The 15265-nt window shown below is 36.8% G+C and overlaps 1 protein-coding gene across 1 annotated transcript; it reads right to left on the reverse strand.

Annotated features, from left to right (window-relative positions):
• Positions 1–2859: 2859 nt before the first annotated feature.
• LOC137707774 (uncharacterized) lies at positions 2860–7338 on the reverse strand. Its single transcript, XM_068446694.1, has 9 exons — positions 7159–7338; positions 6370–6586; positions 6014–6171; positions 5777–5922; positions 5583–5645; positions 5406–5498; positions 4088–4249; positions 3786–3970; positions 2860–3377 (listed from the first exon to the last, which is right to left on the reverse strand). Exons 1-9 carry the CDS (start codon positions 7262–7264, stop codon positions 3068–3070), a joined length of 1440 nt encoding a protein of 479 aa, XP_068302795.1. The 5' UTR covers positions 7265–7338; the 3' UTR covers positions 2860–3067.
• Between the last annotated feature and the right edge of the window lie 7927 nt (positions 7339–15265).

Raw genomic sequence — 15265 nt, forward strand, 5'->3', positions numbered from 1 at the left:
GACTTGACCAAAGAGGATCTCCTAGAGAAAACCTGTTCAACCTTCTCTACGATCAATATTGTTCTGCAGTAATAATATAGGCACAGAGTTTTCTAAGTTTTCGAATTTGACCTCTATTTTACTTTTTGTTGAAAAGCATAATTAGCTGCTGATGAAGAATCATTAAGCTCGACCTATTGGCTTGACCACTGTGCCTAAAGCACATATTAGCGAGAATTAACGCTCGAATCGCCGTTCTAGGTGTGGTAGGCGTAGCCAAATGTTGTCCCACCAAGGTCAACAGAGTCAAGACCTATCCAAGGGAGGAAATAGAGTTCCGAAGCATTCTAACCTCGCTCCTAAGGTCTTGAACTTCAAGAACAAGGGCAAAGCACTGAGCACCATGAATGTGGAGATTCAATGGTATTTGATAAAAATGTCCAAATAAGGGAAATCGAACTTGTGATGATTCGACAATCCATTGAATTGGAAGGAACAAGATTGTGATTGGTGCTATGGGAATGAATCATCCATAAGCATCAAAATTAGAACATTCGAGTTCTAAGACATGATTTTCATGAAAACGTCGGGTTTTCATATGTGTATTGTTTTAAGAAAACTCCGGGTTTCAAAGGCACTAAATTCGAAACAATGGGTTAAATTTAGTTTATGAACGTTTAGTTCATAAAAGAAAGGTTCCTGTAAGAAACATAGAATGCAATATACTGATTAGAGTGTAGTGGATTTGAGTTTCTTTGGGAACATAAGTGTGAGAGCTTCGGGACTACGAAAGGATGTCAACGGTTCAAAGTATACAAATAAATTATTGAATCGATAATGTCCAAAGTGATATTCAGATCAATAATTTTGGATTAATTATCAGATTAATGGACTGTAGGTCACCTTTAATTAATTCAATAGATTGGGACCAAAGGGGGATGATCGTGGAAGCAAAAATAATAATAACATTTAGGTTTAAATTATTTAAAATGCAAAAAATTAGCATTGGATTTGAAAAACCATAGCCCAATAGCATTTGGGTTTGGGTACCGTGAGTAGGGCAAAGCCTTAGAGGCTTTTGGGCCTCAGGTTTGGCTGCTAAGCAGCCCACATGTGGTTGCAGGCCATGGGCTGAGGGACTGGGTAGCCCAACAGCAAGATGTTGGCGTTTTTGGGCCAAAAGGTGCACGAGAGCAAGCCCAATCGAAGCTAGCTTGTGGGTTAGCACATGCAAAACCCAGCCGAAGTTGAGGCTGTGTCTTTAGGCAGTGGGACAAGCCCAGCTTGCAGGGCTAGCTGTGGTACATGCAAGCTGAGGCGGTAGCAAGCCCAACAAGCCAAAGGCTTGTGGGTTATGGGCTTGGGTTAGATCGAGGCTTTAGGCCTGTAAATTATGCAACCCAAGCCAAAGCTTGGTTGGTTTCCAATAGGGTAGCAAGCCCAAAGGGCTGTGTGCCCTGTCCATGTGTTAATACAACATTACTTCCCCATGCGGTTGGGCTTCAAGCCAGCGCAGTGGTCCGACATGGTGTCACGGTGGTGCAACAGTGTCGCAAAAAATATCCCAGTTTTGTTTTTTGTTTTTTCGAATTTTCTGGGGTTTGAAAAACTCAAATTGCTTCTAATTTATTTATATGCTTTGACTCACAAATTTCACATAGAAAAAATTGTGTAATGCATGAAGCGTGTGTGTGTATATATATATCGGAAGATAAATATAAATGTAAGGGGCTCATGCATCATGGGGAATGTTTTCATGCTTCATGGTCGTTTCAAATATCTTCCTTTATTTTAAGTGTACCTGATTGGCAAAGGCCCTTGAATTTGTAGAAGATTATTCTCAGAAAGTCGGAATTGCATCTCGAATACGTTGTATCACATTTAACACATAAAAATTAAATTGAATAAATAGCATGTAGATCAATTCAATAAAATAATAAATTAATCATAAAAAGAATGATTAAAACGTACTACTCCCTTGATTGAAGATCAAACTCTCTTTAGTGCAGCGTTAAGAGCGTGCTGATAACGTGTTGTAGGCATAATTTACTGAACAATTATGAAGGCCATAGAAAGAGGAGTGCGGCAATAGTAGAGAGAAAGAGAGAGATGTGTAATTGTAAGGTGTGTGTTATTTCACCCCGCGAAAGGGAAGATATGCTTTGGCTTTCTTTGGTCTTGATTGTGCCTTTATTTATAGTAGTAGAGAATGTTAATTCCTTACCCTTTTAGAATTACAACTCTAACGGGATATTAACTACTAAAGGGAATATTCAAGATATCCTTAGATACACTAGGATTTACACAATCACATTCTTAATCTAATAGGATTGCAACAGGGTATTGGTATTCACAGATTTTTTTTCTTTTTTCTTTCTAGTTTTCTTTTCTTTTCTTTTCTTATTTTCTGGTTGAAAACATCATAAACCATTAATGTAATTCTCACTTTGAAGGTTTTGTTTTCATCCTATTTTTCTTTGTTTTTTACCCCTCCCTCCTACGACCCTTCTTCCATCTCTTCTTTCTCCAACACAAAAAACTAAAAACTAAAAATGAAATAGTTATCTATACATCTCAAAGTTGAAAAGAGAGGGGAAGAGAAAGTGAAGGGGTATTTGATTGTTCGTTGACTCTATATGATACTAATATTTCTATCAAGCATAAGTTCTATTACAAGTCATCGATGTATTTCCAGATTTTTTTGTGATTCGACCCTCGCACCCTATTTCATCACGTAGAACTGAATGGGAACCTGACATCCAACATAAACAACAGCTTACAACGTTCACATGACCCCGTTCTTAAGGGAGAAACTGTTTCTTTTTACCGGCTATCTGAATCTCCTTTTAGAACAAAATGAAATCAGAATTTCCATTCCGGTTACTCAAAAAACATCAACTGCGCACAACTATGAATTTTACAACATTGCAACCGTTCCTGCTACTCTCTAGAGTCCAGACCACAAATTTTACAGATCCGTTCAACACATCTTTATTTTCTTCCAACTCAACTTTGAAATACGGCAGCCTTTTCTTGCATGTGCCATGCCCATGTTGACTTCGCAAAGGAGGTGTTGTAAGCTGCTTGTTTACCACAACCAAAGGAGCCACCAGTGGCGCGGTTGATCAGCAACTTTTCTAGTGCTCCGGGGAGTGACACTGATTCTTTCTACATTTGAGGAGCACCATCTGTGATACTCAGGAGAAGAAGCAAGTTCCCGCAAGGCTTTTGTTGTTGTCTCTCTGGTGAATGCGTCCCACTCTTCTTTCGAGTATTTTCTCCTTTCAGGTGTGGTGTGGAAGGTAGAAGGAAATAACCATGGATCTGAAGGTGGAGAAGGCGGAGAATCAGGAATTTCCAATCTGCGGCGGTTCTTTTTGGGTGTTTTCAGCGATTTCCTGCAGGAACATTCCATATATGTCATGAATGACAAAACCCAAAAAACATGGCAAAAATCAAAGAAAGTTAAGAAACATACATGCTATACTGCACATCATCTAATACATGTTACTAGGACTCCAAAAAACCATTACCAATGTACCAGCATGCATAAGAATAACAAATCACATTGTCCTTTTGATTACCAGAATAGTGAGAAACTGAGTAACCATTTGACATTTGTGTTTTTCACACGCACACGCACACAACACAACTACTCGCAATTTAAGCAACTATTGACATTTGGAGATGACTCCTATGTAACACACTTCAATTATAAAAATACATTGCTGTATTAGAAAAAAAGTTGTTCAGTGTTTACTGTTTACTTGTATTGCCGACTGAGGAATATTATGGTGGTTACTTACCCGGTCGATATCGACGAAGGAAATGTTGGCAGATACTGGAAGGCCATGACTAAGCTCCAGAATTGGAAAGACATAATCTTGCACACGCGACGAAGGAATCTCCATCTAAAGATTTTCTTTAGTATAGCAGAGAAGACGAATCCAAATACTATAGCTCCTGTTGCCAGTCGGTGATCGACAGAACTCTGAATGCAAAGGATACATAAAATCCCTTTTCAGATAATGATATATATATATATATATAAGCACTATTAGTGAAACTTTGATAGACAAAATTTGAAATGTATACTTATCTAACGTACCTGAAAAATCACAGTAGCACCCAGAATTTTGATGGACCAATTAACAAACTGAGATGTCATTATATCGATTGATCCATCTTCTGTAAGGATGAGTTTGTGAACTGCCCAGAAGCCCAACCATGCTCCAGCCAGAAAAAGAAAAGCCAGAAGAAATATAGCCAACTGCAAATTATGAGAGAATTTCCCCAGTATTACCAACAGTTAACTCTGCAATCATTAAGTATACAGGTCGCAATAAAAGTAAAATAAGGTGCAGCAATGACTTAAATAATAACAAAAAGGTCAATTTCAGGGTATCTTAAAGAATGAAGAATGTGAAGTCTACTTGTAAACTATTTCTGCCCAAAAGAAGGAGAAGCATTATTTCCAACTTACAAAACATAAAACCTCTATATAATACAAGCCACTAGAACAATAACTAGCCTAAAGAATGAAGGTGTGACTTGATGCATATCTTGGGAATAGATCAATATCATTATGATCTATCAACTATTACATGCCTAAGGGACTGACAACTTGGATGCAAGATGAAAACCATAACGTAACAAAGACTAGAACAAGAATAACTATTATCAGAATATGGCATAAAAACCAAGTGTGTGCTTGTAAGCCTCTAAGGTATTATATGCCATTAAAAACTTGAATTCTGATTCTGGCACCAATTAGTAGTTAGTACACACCTGAATAAAACTAAAATCCAAGATGGTAAGAGAAATGTAGTGCAGAATTATAAGCAGATCTTACCTGAAAGAGAATACAGAGTACATCAAAACCCAAAAGAAAATAATTAAATGCATATTAGAGAGAATATTTTATTTGAAAGAGAGGTTTGATATAAAAGATGTTTACCGGTTCGTATTTCATCAAAGCATTCAACTATATGCCGACGTCAATGCGATACAAGGAAAATTTGTTCCCCCTAATAGATGGCTATAAATTGATTATTCCATGCATATCACTTGAAATACCTATAACATAATTTTTAATGAAAACACAACTCTAAGGGAAGCTTTCACTGAGTAATCAAATGATGTCGCTATATACCCCATAATTGTTATCGTTGTTTAAATAACTTAATAGTTATAACTATATCCGGCTGAGTAAACCTGCTAGATTTCAGCAACAATACCAAAAGATAAACACGGTAACATCTTGCAACTAGAAAACAAAAAACATGGATGATTTTATCTAAAATAAAGGTCACCGGCCAAACATGACGATACATGCAATAAAAAAATCTGGATGGAAAAAGAGGAAGGCATTTTTCTTTATGGTGAAGATAGTTGGGCAACTAAAAGAATAATTCAAGATAACTTACAGGATTATACATATCTTCGCTGATTCCAATCTCTATGAGTACTGCACGCAATAACCCAGGTAGGTAGCTAAGGAGAAAAGATCCCAGACCAACCTGATAAAGTGTGAGAATTACATCAATCATTATCATGTAAACGAAAAGTGTAGAAAGGTAAATTAACTGAGCTTTGGTACATACCACAGATGAGTACACAAAAATTGCAAGAGAATTCTTCCGACCAGTTGGAAGAAGCTTCATCCCCTGTACACAACCACAAAAATTAAAACATCATACTCGGTCATATCTTGGATGGTGTAAGGACTTCATTGGACAATGGACATTCAGCAATCTTATCAAGAAAAAGGATTACATCAGTATGGCAACTATTTTACCTGAAAAAGTACAATCAATATTACAAGGACCACCCCAATTGCCATTCCACTGCCGTAATAAAATACTAATGAATTGCTCAGGAGGGACGCCAAGCTCATCATGATTATGCCCAATATCAAAAACGTCACGCGATATTTAACAAATTCTGCAAAACAAAGAACACATTAATCAACTGGTCACTAAATGGATTAGAGTAAGAGGTAAAATCATGTGCACATTAGACTCAGGAATATTACCTTCTTCAATGGACACGTCCAAGCTCTCTAAGGGTGAACCATATGTTCGTATATCTAAGAGTTGGTGCTCAAAAGGTGACATGGACCTTGACCAGGAGCCCTTGGGAACCTTCTGCCAACGGCTTTGAGGGCACATCCCTAGCCCAAGAGTTGTATTTCTGCAAAGAAAGAAAAAATTCATCATTCCACACATAAATAACGTCACAGCAATAGAAAAGATATCTCAGAGACACTGGTAATATCATATCGCACAATAATTAATTTCTTTCCATTCAGTTAATTAAGTTCTGTATGCAGAGTGTCTGACAGGGAAGTTGTATTAAAAACTCACATGGCCCATAATATTGATGACTCACCTGTGGAAACAAACCTCAAAGGTCGGTATACGAGTGCTTGAATTTGTTCCTGATACCTTCACCTTCACCGTGTTGGCAAACTTCCCAATATTTTTAAGCCTTGACAGTCCACGGATGTGAACTCTTTCACACAGCACTGAAATGCCAGGCTTGGAGCCAGGAGAATTTTTTACTGGCGCGCCATGAGATAATTGTACCCTATCCGACTCGGAAATAACTGCAATACCAAAAGAATAATCATGAGTAACAGAATTCTAGAACTCAAAATCATAAACATGAAATAAGCCATTTCTATCTGCCTACACTTCAAACTAATCTAAATGGCCTTTTTCAACCTTAACAAAACGTTCCGAAAAGCTGTGTTCTTGGAGGCACATTTTTGTTCCCAAAAGAAAAACCCATTCTAATACATCCAAAACCTATAATGTAGTAGTTGTATCAGAAAAAAATAATTTGATATAATCAAAGAATATCCCACTCCAAATCAAAATTTGAAATTTCCCACAATCTTACTTCTTCAGAAAAATTAAGAAACCTAATGCAGAAATCTACTCCCATTCACTTCATATATATATATATATAAATTGGGTTTTCGAATCCTTGATCAATTCGTAGCAAAAAGATTCAAATTTTCCCTCGGTATTCTCAGAAGCCCAACACACCAAACCAAAAAACAGTTTTGGGATTCAAATTACTGTTTATCTTACTTAAAACCCTAGATTTTATAACTTCGTTGAGCTGGATTTTGTAATCACAGTAAAATTTGATGGGGACTTGAAAAGAAAGTACCTAAGGACTGCTCATTGGAGGGTTCGACGGCGGATGAAAGCGGGAGCGAGAGGAAAAAAAGCCAGAGAATGCAGGCGAAGATCCGACCCGAATTTGCAGAAGCCATTGCTTCTGGTTCTTGGTTTCGACTCCGAAATTACAGAGAGGGGGTGGGAAGGCGCGCGTAGAAAATACGAGATGATATTAAGGGTATTTTGGCTATTTTACGAAACGGATTAGAAGCCCTTTTAGCCCAACCGACTTTGGTGGAACCACGGCTTGGACGCGTTTGATATTAGCAGGCTGGGTTTGTTATTAAAAATAGAGGCTTGGATTAAGATCCACTTTGAAAAAGAAAATTTTAAGGCTAGACGTCAGGATGATAAAAAGCTTAACAACTCTCATTTTTATTACTTATATCGTACTATGTATCATTTGATTACCCAATAAATTACTTATTTCTTTTCTTGTGTGTTGGGGAGTGAAATAGAACATAAAACCGTAAGCTCTCAAACAATGGGAGAAGTCCAGGGCTCTAATCGTGTGCCAGTTGAAGAATGAGCCATTTCGGTCACCTGCGCACCTGGGTTGTCCATGATTTGTGCATAACTTGCATTAACAATTGTCGCATCATATTAAGGATATCATGCATGCGCATGACTCGGCTAGATAGTATATTGATAATGTATCCCAAGCATATTGACAATATATAAATAGTGTATCGTGAGTGGCAGAGCCAGAAATCGCTTGCATAAGCGGTCTTTAAGCCATATAAAAGTAATTAGATCAAATAAAGTAATATAATGTGATGATGTATTGTTTTGTCAATATAATATGACGACGTATTGTTCTGTCAATTTAATGTGATACATCATCAATACAGATCATTATGTTTTTTTTTTAGGTTAAGTTTCAACCATGTTTCCTTGATGTGTATTCTTGTAACAACCCGTCCCGAATTTTACGAATTTTAGAACGAGGGTAAAGTAGTAATTTCATGTTTGAGAGATATTTTTCATATTTTCCTTTTATGGGATTGTTTCGTGTGCCAAGTGGGACTTGCATCCCACTCAACCTCTCATCCCCTCTTGCCCCATGTCCCTTCCCCCTCCCCAAACTCTCGATCATCTCTCATCTCTCCCCCTCACTTCTCTCTCTTCTTTTTTCTCCCCCTCACCTCTACATTATTCTCTCCTCTTCAAGGCACTAACCCACAAGAACAAAGAAACAACACTGGCGAACCATCGTCACCACCACCTGAACGTCGTCATCTCGGGCCCAGACCAAGGTCTTGGAAACTCGACAGTGGCAGAGGCCATTGTTCACCTTTTTCCCGACAAACCCAAGGCGATTTTTCATCACCCCCGACATAGGTAAGTCCCTAGGACCTTTTGGGTTGTATTTTAAGGTTAGATTAAGGTAGGCTTTAAGTTGTTTTCACATGTTGGACGCAGAAACAACTTGGGGATAACGAACCTAGTTTCCGGTGAGGGATTCCATGACTTGCGGGCCATTTTTCGGCCAACATCGACCATAACATAGCTCCAAATTGGTAAGAACCTCTTCTCCTCATTCCAAGCTTCATTTCCATAACTAGAACGTGAAAAATGGCGAAGAAATGAGCTTGAACGGAGCTCTAGAACCCTGCCCAGAATCCTCCCAACCCACGACTTAAAATCAGGTCGACCCGACCCGTAATCCAAAACTAGATCCAAAACCCATCAACCCGGCCCTACCCAGCAACCAGGCCTAACCTAACTCAGCCTAAACCAACAACTTGACCCTACCCGGATCCGACCTGACCTGGACTCGATGGAATATTCATCGAAGTATCCATTATGAAATATTCTAATGGAATATACCATAGATTTTTTTTAGAATATTCTCTAGAATATTCATGTTGACTTTTCATTGACTTTTATGAAATTTGCCCGGGACCCATTTTAGGGTATTTCGATGCCTTGATTCCAAATCTGTGCTCCGTTTTCCCAAATTCAATCATTTTAGTAGGATTTTACTAATTGATCCCTTTATGTGCTTAGGTACATATATCAATGGTGATTTTGTTCTCCCTTGTCCGAATGACTCTTCAATGACAAAGTTTCTGTAAGTGGACCCCTTCCAAAATGCATGATTTTATTACTAGAAATGCATACATAAAAAGCATGATTTTATGACTGCATTTTATGAAACGTTTATGAGTTATCAAATCTATGCTTTATGAAATATCATGCTTTATCGAATTCACGTTACTGAAATATTTATGAATATGATTTTATGATATGATGTTTGAGCTATTGAGCTTCGATGAGATATATTTTGGAAAGATTATGTCCATGATTTTCTATGCTCACTTAGTGGATATTTATTTATATATGCCTTCAGGCGGGCGATGTAGGGCCTTCGGGCAGAAGATTTATATATGCCTTCGGGCTGAAGATTTATACATGCCTTCGTGTGGGCAATGTAGGGCCTTCAAGTGAAAGATTTATATATGCCTTCGAGTGGGTGATGTAGGGCATTCGGGCGATAGTGATACCACTACTAAGCACCCTATATACGATATATGTTTTATGAAGGTTTTTATGGCATGATGGGGCTTGCAGAAAACCTACTACATTTTATGCTATATGAGTTTTCTAAAACTGAGGGCTAGTACGTTTGAAGAGAACTTGTTTTAGTATTACTTATATATAAACTTGGTCCACTCATCCTTTGCTTTGCGCCTCACTCGGTCCACTTATCCTTTATTCGTACATTCATAATATTCCTTCTACAGTATTCTTGATTAGTTGTATTATTTATGTGTACTATTTACGCTCGTTATTTCTTCATAACTTAATTACATGTTAATATTGATAGGAGCATATTTATGCTACTTAGTTATGTTGTTTGCTTGCATTTAGTTAGCTAATTACTACTTATTATAGTGTTTTAAGCTATTTTCATGTGTTTGTAGGTCATAATGGCAAAGTTGGCAAGAAACTGCATTTTGGAGCCATTTGGAGCAGTTTTGGGCATCAATTGGATAACTTGTGAGTGGAGCAAGATGGATGGACGAATTTGAAGACCAAAGGTGTCTAGGAATGTGCTAAAGAGTGGGAGAAGCAAAATTGGAAGTTTTGAAGGTAAGGAATCAGCTACAAAGAAGGAACCTTATCCTTTCTTATCCAAAACATTATCCAAACAACTTTATCCTATCTTATCCTAACCTAATCTTGTTCCACCTTATTTCTAGCTGCAAGGGGACCTAAATACCTGCTTTCTAGAAGACCCTATCTGTTCCTACCTTTATCTTTTCTAGAAGTACCAAAATCTGCCACAAAATACAAAGTTTCTAGAAGCCCTAATTTCTGGCGAATTTCCCTAACCTTCTTTCCTCTTGGATTTTGAATTGAATTGGCCTTATTCCTTGTGGATTTGGATTGTGCAAAGCCTTTTAAAAAATTAATTAGGTTTTGACCCTTTTCTTGAGGCCAAAGCCTTATGCCGTACCCTAGTCCTTCTCCCACCTGATTTTTACCAAACCCTAGACCTAATTCTGATTTCCCTAGGGTTTTGCCGTGCATCATACATATATATACATTTATACCGCACCAAATAGGGGAGAACTTAGAGAGAAAATAAAAAAATTCAATTTGTGCCGTAACAAAAAGAAAGAAAGAAGGGAGAAGCCTTTGTGCCGTGCCTATGCCCAAGCTTTTGGGAGTGTTGGAGCGTCTCTGAGGTGTCTTCTATCCTTGTTTTAGTTTTACAATTATGTTGATTTCATTGTTAATTTCTGCAATCATGAGGAACTAATTTCTTTATAGTTGGAGGTGAATTCGAAGCCATGATTATATATTTTATATGAATTGATTACATCTAGTTATTGTTTCTTGATTCTTGAATGTGATTTGCTTATCTGAGTTATCAAAACTTGTTTATGTATGTTGGTTGAGGGTCGACACTTAATTTGCATGCATGAATTTGATGATAGAGTATAAGGGAGTTTCACATAATCGTTATGAACTTATATTCACAAGTAGTGGAAGTCACTAGTCATGATTGTGTTAAGTAAATCCTTGGTATGAGTATCATGCTTTTCATAGTTACGAATGCCTTGTCAATGCTTATGGTTTTCAAAGAACTTAATGACCTTTGATATGTCATTCTATCATGCTTTTCATAGTTAGGGAACTTGATAAGGATAATTTGGTTGTGATGCGTATCCTGTCCAATTCAATGAGTTAAGGAAAATTTGAAAGTCAATTTGTGCTTTTCACGGTTAATTTGGGGCATTGTCATTCATAGTCTAAAGGAATAATAGTTGGAAATTGGTTTGTATGCATATGTCATGTGTGGAGATGAAACATCTAACCAGCCTTTCACCCTTTTTCAATTCTCCAAATTCGTTTTTATAAAGTGTTTTATGCAAAGTTTCTGTTTTAAGTTTTAAATTCATCAAAAACAATCCCCCTTTCATTAAGTCTTGTTAGTTGAGTCAAAATCTGTTTTCTTTTAGTCTTTTGAGTCAAGTTAAGTCTTATTTTCGTCAAAATCACTTGTTAGGTCTAGAATTGAGTCTTTTTTATTATTTGTTGTTGTTTTGAGTGTTTTAAGTTAGTTTTGAGTCTATAGAGTCTAATTTAGTATTTTTAAGTCTTATTTGTGTTGATTAGCATCCCTAGTTAATCCTCCATCTAGAACGATCCCTACTTACATATATACTACAATTGTCAACAATAGGGATTAATTTGTATGTCAAGTTAATTTTCATATCAAATATGGCTTCATCATCCTCGGGTGTCGGCTAGCACGTGCCTATCTTGATGTTTGGAGAATATTGGGGTCAGACGTGTCAATTGTTCTCCTTGCTCATTAATGAAATTTTACTACTCAGCTTTAAGCGTACTGCCAGAGCCTAGAATTCTATCAAGTTTACTGGCTTGATCTTTAAAGGGTCTTTGTTAGCAACCTTTCATCTAATGGTGATTTTCGGATGTATCGGATCGGAAGCAACGTTTTCAATTTCCGTTCCAAAAGTTCAGAATTGTATCAGATCAGTGTTGGAGTTTTGCCCTAAAAACCAATTTCATAATATTGGATATTCAAGGGTGGAGCCAAGTACAAGGCTACCTTGGGCTATAGCCTAGGTAGCTCTTGTGGTTACAAATCAATTATTTCCTATATTCATTTATTTTTATATTCATCTCACCATTAGCCCATGTTTTTTATTTATTTATTTACTTCATTAACCAATACTATTTATTTCCTAACAAAATCTATTTTACACTTCATATACTATCCATTTATGGTTAATCATGACAATAATTACCTACTCTAATAGTGCTTTTAATTCTTTTCAAAAGCAACTCGTTGCATGTTTCAGTTTTTGAATGATTTTATGCATGACTTTTATTTGTTTAAAAAAGTTTTACAGTATGTTAACCTTTTTCTATTTATTTATGTATATATTTGCCATATTAAAGGTTGATGAACATAGAATAATTGGACGACCTTTGCTTATAAGATTAACGCATAGTCATTTTTAAAAAAACCAACCTTTTTTATACTTCTTAGCTAGCCCACCGGCCATAAATTTTCTAGCTCCGCCCTTGTGGATATTATGTAACAACTTCATTTTAATTAATGAATAATAGGATAATATACTATGAATGAGTCCATAGGGTTTGGGTATGGAAGTAATGTTTTAAACGAGGTTAAGACAAGGATACTCGTATTTCGTAGTCACTTGGCCCTTAAACTAAGTTCCTAGCCATTCGGAAGTTAACTAGACATTGATTATCCGTAAAGGCTAGTGTATATCGCATTAAGGTTAGTATTGTCTCATGCTACGGTGGTGGGCACGTGGTAGATATACAGGCGCTTGCTTATTGAACAAGTTCACCTAACAATGACTGTCTAAGAAGCTAAAATGCATGGATGGATGCTCACAACATGTCAATTAATATTTGGTATATTTGTATACTAATCCTTTTTAATATATAAGTGTATGTTTAATATAAAAACAATCGATGCACTACAACACAACAACTCATCTACCATGACAATTTTACCATGGACTTTATGAGCTCATTATAAAAAGTACAAATTTACCACGGGCATAATAAGTGTTGGAAATGTGCCCTAAAGCCAATCATATGATGATACTTTACGGACATTTCGCATGTTAAACTAATCTAGTTTAATATAAAGGACAACGATTATTGTTTAAAGCTGTCTCATATAAATGTTATATGCTTAAACGATAAGTCCAAGGAATATGTAATTGGGAGAATGTGATCTAAACAAGTTAGATTCATGAGACCATTCTCTTTCGTATATATATCCTAAACATTCATGATCATAGGATTGCCAATTGGGCATTGACAGTCCGTTAAGATCAGTACGTGCTATGTCTTCTCTTAAAGAGAGTGACTGGTCTCGAGCAATTGGTGTAGCTGACACCAAGACAAGCATATAGGTGCTCAATAGAGAATGAGTCCATTGAATGCGATCAACGAAGAGTTCTCATACTCATGTCACATGAGAACTCATGGTTAGGATAATTCAAAGTAGTCATTTGACCTGAGGCATCATAGTTGTCTTGTGGTTAGGTCTTTGATCTTTGACTATGTCAAAGTTACTCTGTCAAAGGGTATCCACGACATAGTTGGAGTTAAGCCATTTAGCCATGGAGGCAAGTGAATGCGCAACAAGGGATCTCTAACCTTCAAACCATTTGAAGGAGAATACTCTATGATATGATTAAGAATCTCTGGCCATAGTATGAATGAGATTTAGGAAGTCGTTCCAAATCACATTCAAGGTAATCATATAAGTAAAAGAATGATATTGGATAGTAGACATGAATAAACTATCAAACAATGTGGTCAAGAGTATTGTATTAGAGAAAGACTATATTGCATTGTAATCCCAAACTAAATAGGTTCTCCACCTCTTCTAATTAGCTTAGGTAGCCACGACATACTACTAGGTGTCACTCCTGGTTTGTGGAAGCCCTAAAGGTGTATAATCGCCAAAGGGAGAATTGAAAGTAAGTTTCAATTCACAATCGATTTGAAGAGTTCTAATTGCCCACTGCCTCGCTAAAAGGAACCTAATGGATCGCACACCATGTAAGGTAATGTTTGAAGGATTTAACGGAGATGAGTAAGGCTAATTAAATGGTTTAATTATTTATGGCTAGGATTAATTAATATGTTAATTAATCAAATGAATAAATTCATTATAGACCTCGGGTTAGTTTTGGGCCGCAAGGCCCAATAAGATTTGAATGTCAAGCCCATTAACATAAAATGTATGACAACTTATTGACTAAAGACCCAAAAGGGCCCAAATAGCCCATAGCCTAAAGGAGGCCGGCCATATAGAGAAGGAAAGGGTTTGTGGTTCTTTTAGTCTCTTAATTGAATAGACTATATAAAGGACTTTATAACCTTTTCATCATTAGGGTTTTCTAAGGGAAGAAAAGAGAACAACTCTATCTTTTTCTCTCTAGAACAGCCAGCCACCACGAGAAAATTTACTAGCATCTAATTTTTCCATGGTCACTCATCTTCTTCCTCAACCATCCTTGGTGTCAAAACTTAGAGGTCTCCAACTTTGGTGACTTTTGGAGAACCCAATTCTTCCATCCATATCCAAGAAGACATGGAGCCAAGAAGCAAAGTTCCTCCATCCAAATCCATGGAGCCAAGGAGCAAGGTGACAAAGGAAGAAGGCCTTCACATGGGTGATTAACCTTTGCTAAGCAAAGAGGTGCTTCAAAGTTATAAAGTTTCTCAACTCACTTTGTTTTGAGTTGAGTCTTGGTTCACCACAACTACTAGGCCTTGAATTTCATGGGTAAAGTTTTGTTTTTGAGTGCATACAAGCATGATTCCGCATTTTAATTGTTAATAGCATGCATAGATGTTGCTCAAATGAACTAGTTTTCACAAATATTTCCTTCAATAAGCACATAGTAATAACAATTTTTTATCACAGACAAATCTTAGCTTGTTGTAAAACAACAATGAATGACCACGCGCAAAATTGCATATTAGAAATATGCTAAAACCACCACAGACAATGCTTGTGGTTAATATTGTTAACAACCACATCGTCTTTTTGTTATCTGTCA

This window comes from Pyrus communis, chromosome 1, assembly GCF_963583255.1.
Source record: "Pyrus communis chromosome 1, drPyrComm1.1, whole genome shotgun sequence".
Lineage (NCBI taxonomy): Eukaryota > Viridiplantae > Streptophyta > Magnoliopsida > Rosales > Rosaceae > Pyrus > Pyrus communis.